This window comes from Cyrtonyx montezumae, unplaced genomic scaffold (genome assembly GCF_038088225.1).
Source record: "Cyrtonyx montezumae isolate F1298 unplaced genomic scaffold, pur_monq_1.0 scaffold_24, whole genome shotgun sequence".
Lineage (NCBI taxonomy): Eukaryota > Metazoa > Chordata > Aves > Galliformes > Odontophoridae > Cyrtonyx > Cyrtonyx montezumae.
The window spans coordinates 10,157,233-10,181,186 of NW_027071981.1; the positions used below are offsets into that span (position 1 = coordinate 10,157,233).

General features: G+C 36.2%; 1 protein-coding gene across 15 annotated transcripts in view; it reads right to left on the reverse strand.

Moving 5' to 3' along the window:
* Positions 1-23,954, reverse strand: part of NRXN1 (neurexin 1) — a 625,130-nt gene that overhangs the window by 311,110 nt on the left and 290,066 nt on the right. For all 15 annotated transcript variants that reach the window (XM_065739655.1, XM_065739653.1, XM_065739648.1 and 12 more), the window contains 2 exons: positions 17,520-17,693; positions 12,039-12,158 (listed from right to left, as the gene is read on the reverse strand). In XM_065739655.1, coding sequence (XP_065595727.1) covers positions 12,039-12,158; positions 17,520-17,693 — 294 coding nt within the window. The remainder of the gene's footprint in view (positions 1-12,038; positions 12,159-17,519; positions 17,694-23,954) is intronic.

The following is a 23,954-nucleotide window of genomic DNA, read 5'->3' on the forward strand; positions in this document are numbered from 1 at the left end:
GTTGCAAGAAGAGAAAAAAAAATAAAAACCACCCTGCTAGGAATACTAATACCAAAGCTATTCAGGTTACAATTGGCAATAATTGCCAGTCTCAGCACTGGAACATTTTAATTTACTCTCAGCCAACTGACATTCAGATAGGTGAAAAATTATTTCCTACTTTTAAAAACATCAAAGAAAGTGCTTCCAGACTGATCATTGCAGTTGACAATCTACTGCATAAACAGAGGGCAAATATCAGCATGGGAATGAAACAACTTTTAGAAGCAACACTTAATCATGAGAGCCACAATATCACTACATGCTTATTTTACTGTCTGTAGAATTGACATATATGTTTTAAACACTAATAAGAACGGGCAGCATGCTACAGAAACAGTCATTGGTGATTTCAGACCATTTCAGGAAAAAAAAATAAACACATAAAAATAGGCATTGCATTTGAATAATTATTTTGCTACCATCACCCTTTTGTAGTGTATCTATGGTTGCTAAACTCAGGTCCCACATGTCACAGCATACTTTGTGTTTTCTCAGAAAAAAAGTATGAAGTATTGCTGCTAGTTTGGAGTGGACACAATTGTTCATCATTACGTTAATGCTGACACATCCTCTGAAGTTTGACAACTTTTCAAGGGAAATTCACTGTCTTCAATTTGTTGGATAACACAACAGTCTGGATAGCTGGAATCACTTTCTATATATAATACTGTACTATCTGTTGTGTTCCACTTACATCCCATAACAATGAATCCCAAGCTGATCCTATCTATGCTGGTAGAAAAACCATCGTGGACAATGAACAGGGAACACTTCAAGACTGAAGTCTGAAGTATATCTACAAATTGTGATGATTACCCAGGTCATTATAGGCAGAAGAAAACTTTTGATCTCCTCCTTGTTCCATGCTCCTCTTCATTTGTCTTGTTAGCCTGGGGGCTGGGGACAGAGAGGAAGCTTCCCATTCCAACAGCACCATTGCATTCTCTCTAAGGTAATTACACTGTCTCTCTGTAGATATATTGAATTTTGACCTAAGGCCCTTTTATGCCACTCCAATAGGAAAAAAAATAAAGGTCTTGAAGTGCTTGAAAACAGCCTCAAGTCCAGTCATAAATAACTACAGAGAATTACTACCCAAATGTATACTAAGCTAAGGAAAGAGAGAAATCATGTTTTACCTAAATGGAATAATATTACTAATAAATACAAGTGTTACAGAACAGACAGAAAGGAAGCAATATTGTAAATGTTCTCTTTTTATATCTGATATACACTGAACACTATAACTTGATCATATTTTAAAGGCAGGTGAAGTAAATTATAAATCATATATTAAGTAATTGAGCAAGAAATGACAAAAATAATAAGAAAATAAAAGGTGGCTGCCTAACTAAAGAATGTGTTCTGCTTGATATTTAAACACTTTTACTACTATCTGCCTATGGAAGAGTCACGTGTAATAGTTATTTTATTACAGTTATTTTATTACTATAGTAAGATTTACACAGTATTTTACACTAAAATGCATGAGAAATGTGCAATGACTCTTAATAACACACTGGAGTGGATTATCATGGTTCTCCTTTGTGCACTGGCTGCGTATAACCAAGATCATAATTAAAGGATTTCTACCACCTGTCAACTTGAAGAACAACTAAACCACATATTTCCACATAATAATAAAGAAATCTGAGATGAAAAAGCAAATGAAGGTTAAATCTGAAAGGTCTTTGGGGACCTCTGAGCTTCCTTCTGCATTTCCTTTATCATTTCTACTTGCCCAGAAAGATGGAGGCTTTTCCTATTAAGGCTCGTCCATTTAATGAAATGCCTGCAATTTCACATCACCATTCAGAAAACAGAATGACTGCAATGTGGAAACACATATTAAACCTCATCTTTGGATTTACAGTTTTGTCATCATTTTCCATCCACACAGAAGCAGAAAAAAGAAATGGACAAATTGTTCAGACTGCCAAGAGACTAGAAAATAAACTGAGAATTTTGTAAGACATCTTAATGTGAAAAGCCAATCGCTAATATGCATGTAAAAAGACAGGGAGTGTTTGTCCAAAGTGCTGTTACTAGTGCTTGATTAAATTGCTCATTTTCCCATTTCCTTGTTTTTGTTGTTTGTTTTGTTGTTGTTTTAAATGCAATTATATTTTAAGAGAATGACTAAAAAAAATTTCTTAAGAATCACGTAATGATATCAAGGAATAATTGAGAATATAGAAAATTAATGTAGAAATATGTGCCCACGTGGGACCTTTATTATATCTCCCTTCTCTTTCTTCACGAGTGCATATACTACATATTTTGCAAAATGTTTACAGTGGGGAATTATTACTTATGAGTGTATGCATACTTTATAATAGTCCATATTTCATTTTATTTCAACTTGAAAATAAACATGTTTTTGCACAGACATTCTATGGGGTTTCCTCCCAGCACAGTCTATTATTAAATACTGGGAGGCCTCACCTGTTCAGCAATTAAAATCACACAGAACTCTACTCCAACCTATCTTGTATTGTCCAGAAGAATTTATGAGGTAAGGCAGTAAAACTGCCAACACTTACATGCAAGATTACCGTTTCCTACCTCCTTCTACGTTCTCATACTCTTTCCTATGCTTTCCAATTTTATAAACAATTTAACATACAAACCGAATAAGATTACTGATCTATTCATAGCACATCCCTCATCATAATATTCATTACTGGTGTATGGAGCTAGAGACCTTGACTTAGAAGGCAGAATCTCCTAAGTTTTCTGAGTCTGGAGTTTGGTTCCAACACATATCCCCCCCATAGCTGCCTCTGTCATGCTGGTGATGCAGTATTACATGAAATGACTTAAATATTGTTGAGTGCCACCCTTCTCTTCTGACAATCCTATTTTGGAAAATGTCTGCAATCAACATTTTAAGGAAATCAAAAAGAAAAAAAGAAAAGAAAAATAGCAACAGAATTCTTATCTTTGAGAGCTTTTGCTAACATTAGCAGGGTATAACAGGAACTTTATTTTACCACTTAGGATGCTGTTCCTGTTCTAAATACAGATAAGACTATTCTGTTCTGACTTTCCACACTGATATATTCCTAAACAATAAATTAAAGAATCTTTTTTTCCCCACAGATTTCTAGCTATAACAAAATCTCAGTCCTGTTTTCATTCAGAAATTCCTAGAGAAGCAAGCTGGAAAAATTCCTAAGATGATTTATTGTCTATCCTTTGGTCAATAGATTCACTAAAATCTATAGCACAGAAATCACAAAACTACCAAAAAATACCTTCTCTATAAATCTGAAACTACAATAAACTGCATTTCTATTACAGGCTTATGAACTAGCACTCAGAAGCCTTTCCCTGTGATTTGGCATACTGTATCATCCCCAGGAAAAGGTTAATCTTCAGTGAAAATATCATCTCTTGGCCCTGTACATTTGTTGGGGTTAGAGAGGAAATGTTTTCTTTGAAGTTGGCTGTCATCCCAGCAAAGCTGCATTAAGTAGTTCAAATTAAATATCAGTAGTAATACACACTGGTAGCAAGTAGAGGCTGGAAAGATAAAAGTTTTGGGGTAGAGTTTCATGGAGAAATAGGCTTACTATTGCTAGTAAAACGTTCTCAGAATTGTGACATTTGGACGTTTTCAGGCCTCAGTTGTAGAGAAATAAAATGCACTTGCTTCTGAAAGCATCTGAACTTTATCTGACACACCATTACTGGTCCACCAAATTTGAAAACATCTTCCCATTTCTCTTTTTTTCCCTGGCAGTGCTTTCAATTAGACAGACACTATCTTTTTGAATATTTTCCTGCCAGAAGGGCTTCCCCTCATGGATTACAGGAAGATGCCTACTAAAACACATTCCCATTCTTTCAGCAAGCAAAAGTAGAAAAAAAAAAAGGACTGAATATAGCAGGAAGAAATAGAATTCAAGGTTAAGGTATGACCTGGCAAAAGAAAACAAACACGCAGGTGAAGATTAGCAAGCAGCTAAAACAGCTAACTGGTCTTCTGAGCTTCTTTCTGGATTCTGCATAAAATTAGGGGATTCCCCCCTTCCTCCTCAAGATTTTCAGATATCCATCACCTTAGCTGAATTACTGGTACTTAGGAAGCTCAAGCTTGTCCTCTATCTTTGTTCATATCAGACCTTTGCCACACGTATACCGAGCCTGATGCTCCAGAGCAGCCTTAGATCCTCTTGGAAACAGTTGCACACATAGCTTTGTTCATACACTGTAAATGTGACTTGTTTAAATGTGGTGTTTGCTGCTCTAGCAAAATACAAGTATATTTGTGTAGGTATTCTGGTGTTTCTGAGAAGTACTGGGTAACATACATCCTGTACAACTGATCTAAACATAACCCATATATTTCCCCTGCAGACATACAAGCCCTTTCTATTTAATACACACACAAACAAGACAATCCTAAAATTGATTAACTGGCCAGGAGAGTGGCATCCAATTACTTGAAGGAGAAAGCAGGCAGGTAGCTTTAATTACAATGATATCTCTACAATATGGGGAATGGTGAAAGACAGGGAAGGTTTTTTTTGTCTTCTCATGATATGATGAAACACTGTGGTCTTTCTGATTCTCTGCAAGAGACTTGAAAGTCAAGAACAGACATATGAGCTGGCCATAAACTTATTTAGATATGAGACAGCAGCTACAATTACAGTTCCCTAAGTTATGAGGAAAGAGTACTTGCAGTAAGCACCAAATAGCATGGTTATTTAAAGTAAACAAACTAACATGAGCAAAGATATGACCATCTGCTACTTATGAAATCAGTAATTAAAATCAACTTTGATGAATTTTTGACTAGACGAGAAAGCCAACCTACAATTACTACTGGACCACAAGAAAGTCTATACATGTAACCAACCTAAGCCCAGGCTAACATGATACAGCAATCCAGAAGCTGGGACAAGATTAAATAAATGTAGAGAACAAAATGTTACAGGCAATTTAAAAAACTCTGCCAAATGTTTGGGTTTAAGAGTTGGAGAATAGAGAAAATGCTACACAAGACTACATAGTGACTTCAGATTTGAAATTGCTCATTAACCTGGTGATTTGGGACTGGAATCGTAACAGAATTCCATCAGCCCATAGTGAGGATCAGCTCTGGTCCTGTTTCAGAATGCATATGTATATCTTTGGGCTTCAATCACACTGCAACACTGGTGTCATACAAGTGATCAAATACCTGATTTTTAGAGACACTGAGCAGCGTCAGCTTCTACTTAAGATCTCTGGACAGGAGGAGTGGTCTAGCACAGCAAAGTTCCTGAGTGACATTAAGTTCCCAAATGTAAAGCTCTCTGGCCCCTACACAAAGTGTTTTGCACAACCCAAGCCCATTGATCTGGTTAGGATAATTCTGAAGATATACACTGTTTAAAAGGGAGAGGATTATAAAGCAACACTCACTAAGAGTGGACTTCCTTATATGGTAACACAGACTCAGAGCTTATGATCATTTGCAGATGGTATCTGTAAATATTAATGCCTTTGACATTGAATACTGTATGCCATGCATTTTAAGTGCTTTTTAATACGTGAATGTTTACAGTGAAGTGAAGTGCTTTTTTATATGCCTATTTTCAATTGAAACTATGGCTTCATTACAAAGAATGATAGCTTAAATCTTAGCAAGATATTCAAGAATCTTAAAAATCTCATGATATTAAGAGAGAATAAGTATGCTTATGGATATACACGTGTCATAGAATTAGATCTAGATGCGTGTCCACAACAGGAAGACAGCAGGCCCACAGGCCTGAAAAGGGGTGGAGAGGGGTTGCAGGAAGAAGGGGGGGGCAGGGAACAAAAGGGAGAGGAATAATAATAAAGAAGGAAAAATAGAAATTTCATTCAGAACAGCCTCCCAGTTCCACTTAACCAGCAGCTATAAATGGTAAAAAAAAAAAAAATAAAGGTACAATATCCATCCTGTAGCATGAGAACAAATATATGAAAGGTATAAGAATTTCTTACTCTGTCTTGCCATGATACCAGAGCATACTTCCATTCTCAGCTACTGAGGAATTGCACAGATCATTAAATTGGATACAGGAAAACCTTGATTTACCCATGTAAAATTTAAAGTTACTTTGCCTATTTTTAGATTAAAATGTTTATTCTGCCTCAATTTTTTACATCATCTGAAAAAAAAAAAAAAGGAAAACAGAAGACTCCAAGGAAGATCTCGAGCTACCATAAAATTTTGTTTTGTAATCAGTATAAGAAGTGCCTTGTATCTATGTTGTTTCTTTGAATCTAACCTACCTACCTATCTGTCAAGCAAGAATACATGCTGGGGAAGATCAGGTTGCCTTAGTAACCTGAGTCCAGACTTCAGAAAGACTGAATAATTTTGCTTTTCTAAAGTGTCACCCATCATTGTGCTACTGTAAATAACTTGCACATAAAATAGATACATATTACTAAACTCCCTATAAATACTTCGAGCTCTTCTCATACTATGGGTTAAAGAAGAGACAGACTGGGAGAGCTTTTGCTTCTTTCTACCATTTGTGACACTCACAGCTATCATCTATTAAAAAATAGCACTTACTCATTGCTCTTTTGTTTGGGGAGGGGGAAGAGTTTTTGGAGAGCAATGGCCAACACCATGAACACCACATGGGATCGCTAATCTTGTTTAGAAACCTACTAGTTATCTGACATTGATTTTAATACATATTATTGGAATGTTCCAGATTACAAGCCTTTATTTAGTATGTTTTTAAGAGAAATCTACGAGAAAGAGCAATGACAGCACTTATCCACTATGATTGTTACTGTGAATAGTTTTTGTAATAGATTTCAAATTTCAGACCTGAATTGTACATAATACACTTTTAAATTGTAATAATTTGAATGTTCTAGAGAAAGGAATCTGATGATACCCAACAGAACAATTCTAATTCCATGAGAATATATTTCATTAACCCTTAATCATTTTCACCTTTATGACACTGGAAACACTTTCAGGATTTGATTTACAAAACGATTACACCATTAATAAGAGAAAGATATTATTGACATACCCAAATTCAATTTAATTACTCCCTTGATTCTTCCAGAGGCAGAGAGAAGCTCACAATTTTCTGACATTATGTTCCATTTTTAATAACGTGAAATAGAAAATGCCTCTGAGTAGGCCAGAAATGTTGCATAATTGCTTTGGACTGAGCTACAAGCAGAGCTATAAAATCATAGCCTGGCTACCTTGAAAGTTTTGTATTTTATTTTTCTATACCACGTTATCCCCACTTAAAGCTTTTCTTGCTACTGTGTTTTTAGAAATATCATCACCTCTAAGTGACAATATACAAACACAATCAAACTTTTTTCCTTTTTAAACAGGGTGATCTATGCCTTCAAGGAATATGGAAAGTACTTAACTATTTTAGGTATGGACAGCTCATCCAATTGGAGTCTCCCAAATTTTATGTAAACAAGACAAAAACTCTAAAAGCTGTTTTTAGACAGTCAAAAATAGGGTCTGTTAACTTATGTAGAAGATAAATTAAGCAGACACTAATGAAAAGCCAAAATTTACTTCACTATGAAATCCATATAAGATAGAGGTGAAAAAAAGCTATTAGAGCTGGGCCACTCAGGATTACAGGAAGAAAAAAAGAAAGCTTTCAATTCTGAGTCACATTGCTCAGTTCTGGCCAAAGTAGTATGTGCTCCAATGTTATATCATGCATCTCAAAGTGTGGTACCTTAAGGTGCACTCTATCCAGATCAAGATTCCAACAGAAACAAAAGTTTAAAAACCTTGTTTCACAGCTGTGGTTCACAGTTGCACTGCTTGTCTTCCTTGCTCTTTTCACAGGTTTTCTAATTCTCCCAAATACCACGACATTTCTACATTTTCAAGATGGCTTGTGTGAAATCCTTCTTTCTTTGAAGATGATACAAATTAGTCCATTGAAGTTTGTCATCAAAAATTCCAGATATTCATTATAAAGAAAGATTGGATAAGATAAGCTGAACAAATTGAGATTTTTTTAATTAGTTCATTCCAGAAGTTTGCCCTGAACTGTACTTGTGTACAGCTGTCTTTATTTCTCCCGTGTACCATGAGCCTCCATGGAAAAATAATCATATGAAAAATTTAGACTGGTATGCTATCAGGGACATATTTTTTAATTCTCAGCTATTGGAGATGGAAATCAAATGTGTTTTAATGTACTCTGAGGAATTTTGCTTCCTTTTTCTCAATAGGAGGTTATATGTTTATTGATAGCCAGCAACTGCAAACACTTGGCCAGGAATATTTTGGAAAGTACTATGGAGTGGCTTGTATGCTTACATCAGGTTTTGGTCATTGATTTAGTGAAACTTCTTCATTTTGCATGTAACCTCACAAATGTAGGGTCAGTTTTAATACTACATTCTTGATATCAAAAGGTCTAGAAGATGCAATATCCGTAACAGCAAAATCAATCATTAATTATGAAAGACGTGTGTAAAGAGTTTAAATCCTTCACTTGGGTAATGTTAAGCAATAGCATATCAGGGATTATACGAATATCACCCTCTGATTTGCATTTTAGGAAAAGATACTGTGACACAACAATGCCTATCCTGTGTCAACATCAATCACATCAGTGATTGATCATACCAAGTTAGTTGCATAGCTAAGTAAAACTAAAAAATATTCCTATATAGTATGAGTGTGATAGTGCTAAATCTCAGGCATAAAGTACTGTAAATCTAGGGAAAGCCATCTGTACATTTCTGCACGCAAAATTAAATTACCCCTCCTTGCATATGGATTATTATATAATTGTTAATTGTATTTTCACATAATAAAAGACTCTTGCCTCATTTAGTGCAAAAATGCACCTGTTCTGATCACAGTTCTTCAGGGAAGACTGATGTTTATAAAAATGTCTATTTATTTCAAAAATTGACTCAATATTTCATTTTTAAGGTTCAAACTATAACTCAATTTTACTTAATGCACTCTCCCAGCACTACACTGAAAAGAGACTTACTCAGTCCCTCCTGGAATTTGTATAATGCCAAATACCCTACTATTGATATCTCTCAAACTTAACTAATATATTTTCATAATACCCAATGGCCTCAGGAGATCTTTGTTCGTCCTCAGTGGATACTCTTGGCTGTTACTGTTTGCTGCGTTCAATCTGAGATAATTTTTTTCCAGAGACACGTGCTTCAGTCCCAATTTTGAGTACTCATGTTTTCAAATCAAAGCACAGATTGCCTGTTGAAATGAAAAAGAACTAAATACTGAATCCATGCTAATAAAATTATATGATTTCCTCTCTAAGTCCATGCTGGGTGCTTCTAACCACCCTCTTGTCACTACTAAGTTTGGAAATAGCCGCCCTATAATAGCTCTATCACATTCCCAGGAAGTGATGTTAAGCTGACCAGCCTGAAGTTTCCTCCTTCTGGACTTCCTCTTTTTTTCTCCCTCACTTCTATGGAACCGCCCCCAAAGCCACGACTTCTCAAAGATAATCAAGAGCAAATTCACAGTGATGAGTGACACACATGGAATCATCCCTCCAGTTGCCATACACATGCTGTGCTTATTGTACAAGTGCAGTGAAAATGCTGAAGGCCAGTCTTACCAAATAAAGACCATGACAAAGCCATGGAGTACCCCGATCTATTCCACATCCCTTGCCAAGAGGTCTCTTCATATTATTTAGTTTACTTCCTGCTCTTTCTTTCAGTGCTGACAGACAGCAACAGGAAGAGCTCCCACGTCCCCTGTTAGGCTAGGCTTCGGTTTTCCTACCTCTTGCTCTGCATTCATGGGCTGCATTACTATATTCCTCCTGGACCACCTGGCCCTGCTTCCACATCTTGCACACTGCCTTTCATAAGGTCTGTGTTTGTCAGCAGCAAGCAGATGCTACTCCAGACTTGTCACAGGAACCACCACACTTGACATGAGAGGAATTTGGCTTACTTCAGTGCTGCAGAAGTTTGGCATGTGTTCTGTAGCCTAATGCAATTTACTAAAACCTATAGAAACGCTTTATGACTGCTCTATCCATTCTACTCTTCCTAAAGAGAGTAGACAAGTCTAGAAGCATCCAGATGACATTATGAATACAGCATGATTTTGCTCCTCTCCACACATTCCCCCTTCACCCATACATTGTGGCAAAAAAAAATCTCATACTTGTTCAGCAGATTTTTGGAATGAGATGTAACCTGAGAAGTCAACATAAAGGACAAAGTAAATTAATTAAGTTTACCAGACTGCATGCTATCACAAACCATCCACATCTAGGATATACATGTACCTTGTATTTGCAACAGAGCTTTAAAAAATGACTTATCTGGAAAGAAGTTAAGCATTGTTGGCAGCCTCGTACCATCATCAAAAATAGCATATTGAGGTGTCTGATTGTACACAGTGTGGTCCACAACACTACTGAAGTAATGACTTCATAGACTGATAAATGCTGCTCTTACTCTAGAGTTTCAATGTGATTAATTCGTACTTCAAAATACAGTTTACAGAATATTTCAGGTTTGGGCATTAGTTACTAATAAAACAAATGTTTAAAAAGTTTTTCCTTTGCTGAATATGAATAAGAATGACATATGAATGAATATGAATAAGAATGCTGAATATGAATAAGAATGACATATTTCATAGTTTTTAGGTTTGGAAGAACCCAGGTCACAGAAAACCAGCACCAACACAAAAAAATAACAAATAATTTCCCTCTATAGTACAAAGACGACTAATATCTTTGAAAACATATGCTTTGTAGTATGACTAATTACTTATACCACTGGAAGGTTAAAGCATACTAATAAACACAAATCTCTGCTTAAATTTTCTGAAGTTTCTTTTGATACCACATCTCATTTCTATCATGACAAGAAAGCGTAGTGAAGCAGACTGAAATGAGTCTTTTCCTGAGTTTTTCAGAAGCGGTCAAGAGTAGGAAATGGGAAGTTTCATGAAAATCATTACAGCAGCTTTTGCATAAATCAATTTTAAGCCTTTAGTTAGATAGAATCTGAACCCAAAGCTCATCAGATGTTATCATGTCATTCTAGAGTTTGTCCAAGAAGGTGCATCTTGGTGTAGACCAGAGAATGAGATCAAGACACAAATCTAAAATGCTTGGCTAGACAATCATGCCAACACACTGTTCCATCTGGCATTAATTCAGAGAAACATACAGTGAAAATAAAAATGCCTAAAGAAATTTCATTTTCATATAGACAACACAACATGTAACACTAATATTTCAGATGTGCTGATTTAAAAAGAAATCAATAGTTTTCTTTAAACAGTTACTGTGAACCATCAAGGCTCCCACATTTCTGCTTTGCTTTCAATTCTGCATAATTCCATTTCGATCAATAAATCTAGATTGGAAAATAAAATTTTCCACATTATATTGGTGAATCAGACACCTTACTTATGACATATTTAAAGTTTTCCTGACACACCAGATGGTTGGTGTGTATTATGCAGTTTTATTGAGATGAAATTTAAAAGAACTAAAATACTCTGCATGCTTTTATTATTGGAACACTCAGTGTGTCACCTAAAGAAATCTACCAAAGGGAGTGAATAAGGCTTGTCAACTGTTTCACAGTAATTACAGCTCTCATGAGATAATGCTGGAAAATTACAATATAGCTTAAAAGAATAAAATGAAAAAGACTTTTTCAATCAAAAACAACAAACACTATTTGTAACATTTATGCAAGAAAGCTTATTTCAAACGGGTAACCATCAGTATATTAGACATGTAATCAACTATAATAAAAACAAATTCTGTCAGTGTTTTAATACTGCACATCGGCCCCAATTTATACTGTACATTTTAGCTATGTCTTTCCCACAAGACTTAGAGACATTCACAAGGTTTGCCAGTTCATTTCATACTGTATATTAAAATAATATAAAGCTTCAGATACTCGCTTGAAATATTGCCTTAAAGCTCCAGAGCTTTCAAACCAGCACATTTTAGTGTACTTACGGTCATTGCATAATGGTCCACTAAAGGAGGTCATGCTACAGTCACAACTGAATCCATCCCACTGCTGCAAGCACACTCCCTGGTTTGCACATGAATCCTCTTGGCACGTTGTGCTGGGGCCTGATGAGAACACACAAAGAAGGACTTGCACTTTGGTTTCCAACAAACACATTCCTCACTGGATCACATTAACTAATTGCCAGTATCTCAAACAGAACGAGCAAAGTTACCAATGAAAACACACAAACTTGCTGGTTTTGGGTTGTTTTTTTTGAGCAACATGTAATATTAAAAAGATGTTTTAATTCTATGACTGATATGTCATAAACACACAAAAATGCACAAACTGAAGCAGCATTATTCCAAGTACAGTGGAGATTCAACTTCATTGCAAGTTACTTGTTAATCTCTTCTCAGACCATTATCTGGCTAAATGTTTTCTAACAATTTCAGTATTATCTTTTCCTGTAAATACATTTCAACTAGCGAAGTCAGATGCCACAGAAAGCAAAACTCCAGGAGATGAAACTAAAGGAAAATGAAGTGAAACCCAAACAAAACTATAAAAATAAAATGAAAAACATTGTATAATATAGCTTAATTCAAAAAAATCACTTTATATCACTTAGGTCTGAAATTAAGAGAAGTTGGATTCTTTGACATGAATGTTGGCAAGTACCAAGTCACATGCTTCAGGGATCCCATGCAGGTTTGTTTTTTTTTTTTTTAAGGGAAAATGAAGAAAGTCAGACTACTAATGAACCGGCATGCCAAAATGTGACATACACATGAAAAACTACTCTATTTCTAGAGAACCAGAACCAGACTACTGAAATATAAAGAAATTCAGAAGGGTATGATCAAAGCACTAAAGCAGTCACTATACAAAACACACTCAAGACTGAAAGCCTTTATGCAAACTGCTGAAAAATGAAGGTTCACGTAGCATTGTTTTAGAGGTGTGAAAGACAAAAATCTGAAACAAAATAACACACAACTTCTGAAATGTACAGAGCATTTATTGCAGAAATCCAACCGTGCATTGGGGGTTTCAGTCTTGATGAATACACACAGGGCTATCTACCTTGCAAATCAGCTTTCATCAATGCAACTTTGTCAGCAAAATAAAAAAGCAAAATATATTAAATGTTAGTAAGCAATATTGAAATGGCAGCAAACACAGAAAAAACATTCAGAATAAAGTGCATGCTGCTGTTAAAGAGAGGAAGAAATGCCATATAATGCAAACAAATTAATGCTAATAGCCATAAATCTTCAGGCAAGCCAAAATAAGAAAGCAGTAATTTGCCAGTATTTTACTACAAATATAATGGTTAATTGAGCTGATGACATGTAATGAAGGAAAATTAAAAGTTTTTTTTTTCCCTTGGATAGATATGAATGCATTAGCAGAATAAATGCATGGCTGAATCCTGACTAGCCATTTGTCATGTTCACATACACTGAATTCAAGAATAATTAGCACTGTCATCCACTCTGGTCTCTCTTTTTTCAACCCCTCTCTCCATGACTGGTGAATGAAGACCGAAATACGGATTATGAATTACTGATTCCTTTCAGCTCACACACATTTCATACCAGTTCTTGACATAACAAAAAATTGATTCTAGGATTACAAAATTCTCCTGAATTGTTTTGGGAAATAAACATCTATATCCATTTGGAATTACCACTTCCAGTTAGGGATGACAGAGCAAATCTGACCCAAAGATTATGTAAATTATTCTGAAGAGAAAGATCCACTTAAATCCATCTTTCACACCGCATCTTCTTCAAAGATCTCAGCATTGGATTTTCATTTGATTTGCCATTATTTTAGTAATCAGTCAGTTCAATGGCCACTTGCTTTAAACAAGTCCCTGCCTGAACACACCTCTCAACCAGGGCCTGAACAGTTATCATTGTGATTAAGGATCAAAGACAATGCACACAGCATCACTTTGCAGGCAAGACTATCAACTACTTAGTTATTATTATTATTTGAATAGGAGAAAATATATCCATAATGGATTGATTGCAATATGCAGACAAAGACTGTGATTTTCCTCTCATAGGAGCTCTGAGCCCAGAAGTTTAAACATTTGGGCATTACATCACCCTTTCTTGAGCTGGGGATTATAATGACAGAATTGCATAGCTGACAAGACACATTTTTTTTCCTCACCAGAGTCTGCTACTCAGAAACTTTACAAAGATGAAGTGAAAATATCTGTAGGTGTTTAAATGTTATATATTCATGCATTTATTTACACTTTAGTTATGCAATGTTAAGTTTCCTCATCGTTGCAAAAGTAGAGCAAAAGTCACAAGGACTTAAAAGTGCAAAACCTGCAGGACCCTATAGGCATATTAAAAAGTGGATGTCAAAACACAACTGTGAAAAAACACAAGTAAGGTCTTGGTAGAAAAGGTAATTCTGCTTCTTTTGAAATTTCTTAGCATTTTTGGTTTTATCTGTAGTAGTCATCATTCAAAAAATGCCATCATAATTGGCTTACTTGTAAGACTTGTCATGGAAAAAATAAAAGAGGAAAAGAGAATGGAGATGGTTTAATATTGGAAAGTACTATAATATGTACTGTAACTGGTTTATATACTCTTACAGCTTTTAAAAATCTAAGTTATTTAATAAAATATAATACATTCATCTCAATTGCTCACCTTTAGAATAATTTACTAAAATGTCAATCAAATTATTCAATCTTCACTGGACTTTTTAATTGATGAAATTTGGTCTCTCCTTTACCTAAGTCTAATGTAATGGCTTACAAGTTACACATATTACATAAATAATATTTTATGTTATGACTACTATGTTTTATTACACCTATATAAATTACACCTATATAAAAAAACATCACCACCAAGATTCTACATATATGTTAAGAAATTCTATGAAACTTCCTACATAGTTATTTTCAGACAAACTATATACATACATGGAAAATAACGTTGATTTCATATACAAGTATTAAAATTATTTTTTAAATTTAGCATTTTCTATAATTCTGATTCAAGTGCATAATGTACAATGGACCTGACTAAAAAAACCAAGGTTGACACGGTGTGGCTCTAGGGTTAACCATTAACAGCTTGAAAAGCTAGTTAGCATATTCTGGTTTTGGTTTTCTATCTCATCTGTCCATTGAAAATATGTCAACAAGTTGACCTCAGTCATATGTAAATTATATTTAATGCTCAATTGTAGAGAACATATCTTCAGTTTGTGGATGAAAATTTGAAATGCAAACTTTACAACTTGCCACCCCAATCACATAGTGTGGAACTGCAAGAAAATATTCCTAATAAAGAATTTAAAACATTTATGACAGTGAAAATGATAAATATCAATCTTTTAAGAGCAAAGCCCTAGCAGATAAAATTTAAGACATTCCACCCCCTTCCCCCCCTCCACTCCATAGGGAAATTAATTCTCAAAAGAATCTGAAGAATATCAAATCCAAATGCCTCATTTTGGAGGCTGAAATACTAGCAAAGGACATACATCAGTTTTTGGATTGACAGTGGTTGCAACTAGTGCTTCTTGCTTTGAAATTAATTCTACTACTGAGTGTCATGAGCTCTTTGGACTCAACAGCCCAGGGAATTTACAGACCTTAAACACCTCACTGCCATTTGAGATATAAAACTGTTCACTCTACGGATGGAGATAGCCTTGTACATACACAGCAGCAGAGCTTCCTAGGAGGCAGCTAAATTTGCAAGACTTACACAGTATTTGATGTGTCAGAATATTTTTGTATATCTGACCCATGGTCTGCAAACATGAGACCAACTTGGTCAAACATAGGAAAGATGACCAACATCAAACAGCAGAAAATCTGATGGAAACAAGGAAGATGGAAGAGCTCACTTGCAAAGTTTATGCAAAAAAAGGGTGAAAGGAGATATTTCATTCCATGATGTTAAACTTCTTTCTTTCATGAAACCTTTTGAGGAGGCAGATCTCCGAGAGCCAGGCAGCACATCTGGCTTAACCACTATGCTAGTGTCAAATGATTTTGGTGCTGGAAAGAGCTAATTCTCTACCAAAGAGAACAATATTTGTACTGCTGTTTTAAACTGCTGGTAGCTTCATTAAAATCACTGACATCTGAGTTGTGTGACTGGTTTAAAAAGATGAACTTGCATTTTAGGCCTATGGCAAAATTTCTTTGAACTAAATAAAAATTCATTTAGAAAATGACATAATTTCAAAAGAAGCTATGAAATGCATAATGGAATTAAAGTGTACTTTGACTGTGTGAAGGGATGGTACAGGCATGGAATTTGCTCATGACATTCAGAAAGCAGAATCTAATTTTCCAAACTCAGTGTAAATGATATACATATTATTTTTCATTCCTGACAGAAATATAGACATTGCGACTATGGAAATAAGTTGTGAGCTTTACATATTTCTATGTTCTATCAAGGGAATTCATATTGGTAACTAAAGAAAACGGGAAGAGAATGAGCAAGTTCACCCATACAAACTTATTACTGTAAGTACAGTGAAAGAAAAGTTTGTCAGAAAGTTTGATGTGGCAAAGCTTAAAGTTGGGAAAGGTTTCCTCATCTGAATAGTCTAAAAATGTGCATTTACAAACTACAACTTGATATCAAAACGACTGAGATTTGGAACTGGAACACTACAATGTAATTTACACAATTTCTGCCCAAAGAAGAATGGCACTTGAGAGAGGAAAACACGTAGAATTGAGCAAGTTCACAAAATTCAGAACTGTGTGAATAAAATATATGTACAAGGACAGAATTTAAGTTATTTCATAAAGTAAGTGGAATTGAATTACAGGAGAGAAAAAGAACTAGACTGATACCCTTGATTTACAAATAACACCTCTTTCAATTCTATCCTCACATTCCACAATATTTCAATTGTGTCAAAATGAGAGATAAAACATTTGGTTGCTATGGGCTTCTATTAGGAAGATCTGTGACAATACAGATCTCAGAGGTAAGCAAAAATAGAGTGGAGGTAAGACAGATCTTTCAGGAGTGTGTCATAAATAATCCTTCAATTAATAAACGCAAAAGGTCCACTTTATAATGTCATTAATATATTTGCAGTAGCTAACATGTAAGCATTATGAAGATATAAAGCTTGAAGCTAATTGATATTGTTTCTATCATTACTTAAAACGCATCGTAAGTAAATAAGATACATGCAAAATAACTAGGCTAATGGGGAAGAACGGAACCTACATTTGACATTTAAGAAGCTAACTCACGTCCTCAGATCCATCTGTGCTGTAGGGCAGACAGATTTTTCTCCACAATACTAACAGAAACGCAGTCTATGTAAGAAGGGTTCCAATAAATTAAGTTATAAGCAGGTAAGATAGAGACACACCACACATAGAGTTTATTTACCAACAGAACTCAGAATTAGCACAACACTTGCACCATGATATAAAAAGACATCAGCATAATCAGTACCTTCACATCCTCTTTCTATTTGCCCATTGCAGAAGAGAGCATCTGATATTAGATCAGGGAGCCGTCCATTCAAATCAACTGATGCAAGACAGCCTTGAAAACCCTCCTTTGCATGCACCAGCTTTGGTAAGGACTTATACATTTCTTTGGCCACTCCTCCAATATACAAATCACCTGTTAAGAAGAAGAAAATATTAGCCATAGGGGGAAAAAAAATAAGCAGTAGAAGTTTTGACCTGAGTTATTTCCAAAAGAAAAAAAGAATTCTTCATAACGTTTCTGAGAGCTCAAACTTTCAGAAGTTGTAGCAGTTGCTCTTTGCTCCTTCAAGATGATTTAACACTGTTTTCAGAATACTGAGAAAGACACCTATTAGAGACAAGTTTTCAAGAGAAGACAAAGCTCATCCTTCTTGTTATGAGGAAAGAAGAGTGAGAAGGTTTTGTAAATGGTTAGCTAGCACAGCTCCTGATTAAATGATTGTCTGAACATCTCTGCAGCTCCACTTTAATACCAGTTTTGTGTTACATTGCTTGGAAGAAGCAAGAGGTGCTGCTTTAAATGTAGAAGAAAACACTGGCAGCTTAGATGATGTGTGAGAAGACTTGGAAAAATACAGTCCTTCTAATACATACCTATTCTTTGTAGTTGTCTAACTTAGAAGCATCTGGAAATGTTAATTATGTGCCAGCTCTCATATATAGGAAGCATGTTTCTATTTCACATTTTAAGATTTCAGGATTTAGAACTTACCCTGTTCTAAAATACATTCAACTCTGACACATATCACACATGTATTCAAGGAACCTGTACTCAAACCATTCTGAATTCAGAACTCATGAATTCAGAACTCTGGTGTATCTTAATGCACCTCTTACTGCCATTTACACCAAAGGTTCATTAATCCAGAACCATCAACTTAAAAGTAGAGCACAAAGAGCAGGCTTAGAGACGAACCTAATGAGAAAGTTATACTACCACTGTTCAGTTGTAAAATGGCTGATTCTCCTCTCCAAAATTCATACCTTGTGTCAGTCAATCAGGAACAGAGGTGGTTAGATGACTTCAAAGTGTCACTCACTGAGCAGAGTTTCATTACCCAAAATACTTATGATGGTGGACAGGTACTATAAACAGCTCTGGACCACAAACAGCAGGGCTGCAAAAGTGGTTCTTTCCTTTGAGTAAATTATAGCTCAGTGTACTTCCAAAGTAAATCTCAAACACAGAGGACGGGATGCATTTCTGTTTTAAAACATTTTGGGCTGTGCTTTTACTTCACATACTTGGCATCTCAGGTAAACAGAACACTTTTCCTCTACTCTTCAAACTAACACAACCTACTTCCATAAAGTGTCCCTTAAGTGTCAGACTATAAGCTTTGCTAGGTGCTTTCCATACCTAACATTTCCTTGACATGCACCATTCTTTGTAGGCAGATTTAAAGCAACAGAACCAGCTAGCATCACTACCATGTGAGGCTAATTTTAATCTCTTATGAGTAGGAGCTGCAGCCACACCTTTTCCTAGCTCTCCTAACACACTCACTTGTTTGCAAGGGATTGTAATTCAGGGCTGTTTGTAACAGCTTACCTGCAAGGAAATCAACCCAAATCAAACTGCATATTTGACAAGCATATTTATTCACTACATACCAGCCCTAAAACTCAGCTGCGTTTGAATCACTGGAACCAATAACCTTAGGAACATGTGCATTATTAATCTTATAACCCATCCAACCAAAAATCTTAGCAATCACTGTAAGATAATATGCTAAGAAACCTCAAGCTATCCCTATTCACATAGATAATTTGAAAAACAAAATAATGCTTTCCTCTAGAGCTTTAAGATATAGTATAAATCTCAGAAGCGTGATGTTAGGCATAGCAACTTAATATATGGTGATCCCTGTGTTCCTACAAAAAGGACATAATTCATTTGCAGTAGAAAAACCTCAATATTTCTCAACCAGCTGTATCGGAAACAAGTTAAAATCTCTTGCCCTATCATAAATGTTCATTATCTTTCTCAGGTGAAACATTAAGAAAGTAAAGCTCCTACGAGTTTTCTGAAGTTTTATTTTTTCAGTCACTGTCATCTCAAAACATAGAAACAATTTGTCTGAACTGGTTGCAACAGACTTAAAAGAGGAAAACTCCAGAGAACAATAGAAAGAAAGTCATATTTATGCTAGAAGGGTCAATTTTTTTCTTTTCTTCTCGATGCACATGTAATGTTTTCTTAAACCACAAACAACCATTTTTATTCTTTGAACAATTAAACCTTTAAAAGTGCAGACTTCCAAATTGATCACCTGCTAACTCCTAAGTCACTCAAGAAAATAGAGATTGTGACATACATTCATTTAGCAATCGTTCCGATGAATGATTAGAAAAAGTTCAGGTTACAGTGGCAGAAGATAGAGATGAACTCAGAATGCTTGCTCCTGAAAATGTAACAGTGGAATATAGACAGCTAGGCATTGCATGTACAGAAGTATAACACAATAAATAGTGTCCAGACATAAATGATAACTGATTTCTTCCAGTTCCTTAAGATTCTTGACACTTAGGACTGATCATTGTGCATTATTGAGGATAAAGTTTTCAACGACTCTCGGATTTGAGCTTTTAAAACTATGCACAAGTGCGTCCTACAAGCTGAAACTCTCCCAGATTTAATATCAAGTGTGATTTGAGTTTCCTGCTGATAGCATGAAATAACGCTTTCTTGCAAAGACATAACTTCTTTCAGCATTTTTTCCTATTTGCCATCACAAACATTTTGCATAGCTGTTTTTATTTCAGTTAATAATTTAACACTCTTCATTTCTGTGTTCATCACATTGAAGAATTAGATTTGTAGGAACAAAACTCAGTACATCAGAAATTCAGATGAGACAACTGCAGAAATAAGTTACTTAAACAGGATTTTGCCAAAAGAGATAAGAAGAATCAGCAGATTATGAGGCAAATTCTCAGATTTTCCCATCTTATTCACTTCTTATGTAGTACAGCTCTAATTCTGGAGATGTTACACATGAAAAGCTTTCAAGATTAGTGCCTTGTTGCACCTCTTGTTACCCTTATGAATGACATACCCATTATAAAGTAAGATACCATAGTTCATCAGATCAATACTGTGAGATCATTACACTACCAGAGATATCTGCAGCCTAAAAGCAAAAGCATTGCAGAACTATTATCACTGAAAATATGTGGCCATTTCAGCTGTTGAAGCACAACCAAAAATGCAATTCTATTTCTTTTTTTCAACAGACGGCCATTTTCTAAGGTACAAACTGAGAGGAATATACTAGCACATTCATTATTACAGTGCTAATAATAGAGTCTGAAACTACAATTCAGCTATTACCTTTTGTGCCTGTATTATCTTCTGAAGTTTATTTTCTTTTCTAAATGTATTCCTAGAAATTGGCTTCCCCCAACACCCCCCCCATAAGCTTTTGGATTTTCATTAATTTAGAAAGGAAAATACAAATGAATATAAAACAAGCCACGTGGCAAATAAAAACAGGGAATAAAAGGGTGAGTGAGAGAGCAAAATGCTTCAAAAATCCTTTTGGATATCTGGAAAAGATTAAGATTTGCTAGAAAAGCTTCAAACTTTGAGAGCAGACAATTGCCTCACAACTCTTCTTAATTATACTAGGAGTAATAACGTAGAGCTTCCCTTTCTTACTTTGAGAAGGAGGATCATTTCCTCTCTTCACATCTTTGAGGCCAAAAAAAAAGCACACTGAATCGTTACTCACTAGCCCATACACTCTGTGCTAGAGAAATCATCTGGAAAGTAACACATTCAGAGCTCTGAACAAACCACAAGAACAAGACTGTTGGTCACTCACACCATACGCTCTGGCAGAGAAGAGTTCAGAGGGTTTTACTTGTACCTTTTTATAGATAATGCTGAATGTAAAGGGATGGAAAGTATGACAATAATAGCAGGGAGGCAAAGCCTTGGGCTGCAGCAAATGAGAATGAACCCAAAAGCAGCAGCCAGAGACACAGAAATGAAGGAAAAAGCTGCTTACCCTTAGAATGCCCCATGTACACAGGGATCTCCAGCAAGACACGCTCACCTCCACTGCCAACCCTTAAATGGGTCTGGCAAGGGGTGGATCCTGGCTCCAGCCCTTCTGGTCACTTGGGTACATTGCATGCACCTGTGCTGGTCACTCGGGTACATTGAATGCAGCTGTGCTCCCCTGGGTCGGCCCTGCCTTCCCACCAAGTGTTCAATCACTGCTTCAGGCTGTAACTCAGCATTTCTACTCCAGCTGAACCTCATCGATACCTACAGGTGCTCTCCTATTTACATCTCTTCTGACTTGAGATGATTTGTGCATTGAGGAACACATGAAAAGAACACGGGAAAAATTTGCTTTCTTAATTCCAAAATAAAGAAAGGTAAAATAAAAATGGAAGAAGCTGCTTAATATACATCTTTTCTGAGCAGGTAATAAAAGTGACATTGCACAGCCATACTTACAGTGCTGACAGGTCATTTATAGCTTTCCTCCTTTCCTGATTTGTGTGCTAACCCAAGAATTCTTATGGGATATACAATGATGAGCAAAAACTATTAATTTAAGGACTGTCATTGTCTTCCAGCACTAATGGAAAGCACATATAGAAAATGCTTAGAAAACAGTAGTTTAATCAAAGTCAAGCTGCATTACTTTTCTGAAATGTTATGTTTTGCCATATGTAGCAGGTGCTCATTTCTAGACAGAAACAAGTAATTCAAATATGGTTCTATTTATGAATAAAACTTTTTTTTTAAAGAAAGAAGTAAAACACTGGAAGAATGTGTGGTGTGGCTTTTCCAGAATCCATAAAGACAGCATCGCTTGCACACTTTCATGTGGCTGTGCAAAGGCATTTATGAACCTATCACTCCCTCCCAAAGCAGAAAATCTCTTTTTATCTTGTTGTTTTCACTTGTGCTTTCATCCATTCCCTTCATTTCTTCTCTTTCATTATAGAAGTCTGTATGCATTGTTCCTAATGTCACACTGTGCAAAATCACTACTATTTCTAGGAACAAGACTGCTTCTGTACTATACCAGAAAGAGATAGATGGCCATGGCATAACATGGAGGGTTCTGAAAGCACAACATGCATCTCTGCTGTTCCTTCATATGACATATGAAAATACAAAGGAATATGTGGCTGTGTCAAAGCTCAGGTGGCAAGCAGGCTTTTCTCCAAATATACTTTTTCAGAATGATCAAGTATATAACAGTTTCTTCCCTCAGGCAGCCAAAGAGGAATGAAGACTGCAAAGACTGAGAAATACTACAGAGGAAGCACAATCTGGAAAGAAAAACGTGCTCACTCTTCAAATCCTTCGCAAAGCAGATGATTTGCTTTTACAAGATCAATTGAAATTGCTTTGCAATGCCTTGTTTAGTCACGCAATTATCAGGTAGACTTCAGCATAAGGTCTCAACTAGTGTTATTTCTGAGTTATTTGAAAGATGAAGGTAAATCATTGCCATGACCTGACTACGCAGCTAAGAGCAGGTTGCTCAGAGCCCTGTCCAGCCTGACCCTGAATGTCTCCAGAGATGGGGCTTCCATCACCTCTCTGGGCAACCTGTTGCAGTGCCTCACCACCCTTATTGTAGGGCGAGGTGTTCCATCCCTTGAATCACTTTTGTGGCCCTCCTCTCGATGTGCTCCAACAGGCCCACGTCTCATCATCAATCCCATCCCATCACTGTAGTGAGGACTTTACATCTGCACACAGTACTCCAGGTGACGTAGCAGCACAAAGCAGAGGGGCAAGATCACTTCCTCTGCCCTGCTGGCCATGCTGCTGATCACTGGCTGTAAGGGCACACTGCTGGTTCATGTCCAGCTTGCCATCCACTAGTTTCAGCTGGACTTTGGCCTTCCTGACACCATCCCTATGTAGCCTGGCAGCAGCCCTACACGTTTCTCAGGATTCCTGTCCTTACTTCCACTGCCTGTGCATTTTCTTCTTGCTCTCTATTTCACCAGAAGGTCTCAGCCTTACTGACTCTGAACACCTTGTAGCCATCAATAGACAAACTCAAGTCATGGGAATCTTCCTATCAGGCTTCAGTGACGGCAACGACGTCAAGTTTTTCTAGTACCACAGTGGCTTCTAACTCATTTCAAATATTTTCCTTGTTGGATTGATGATTTCTGTCACATTTAGACTCTCTTACAGCAAATAAATGAAAGGTTGGCTAGTTTATCAGTCCAGGTTCTCCCATGTTATCTATCCTTTCAAATGCACTGGGCAAGAGTCAGTTGTATGATGTGGCAGGTGGTGTCTTCCATCTTCCTCATCCCTGTGCTGATAACCAAGCAAGGCAGTGATTAGAAAGCAGTGTATGGACTAGAAAGTTGCTCTTTCCTGAAGAAATATAGAAATGGATCT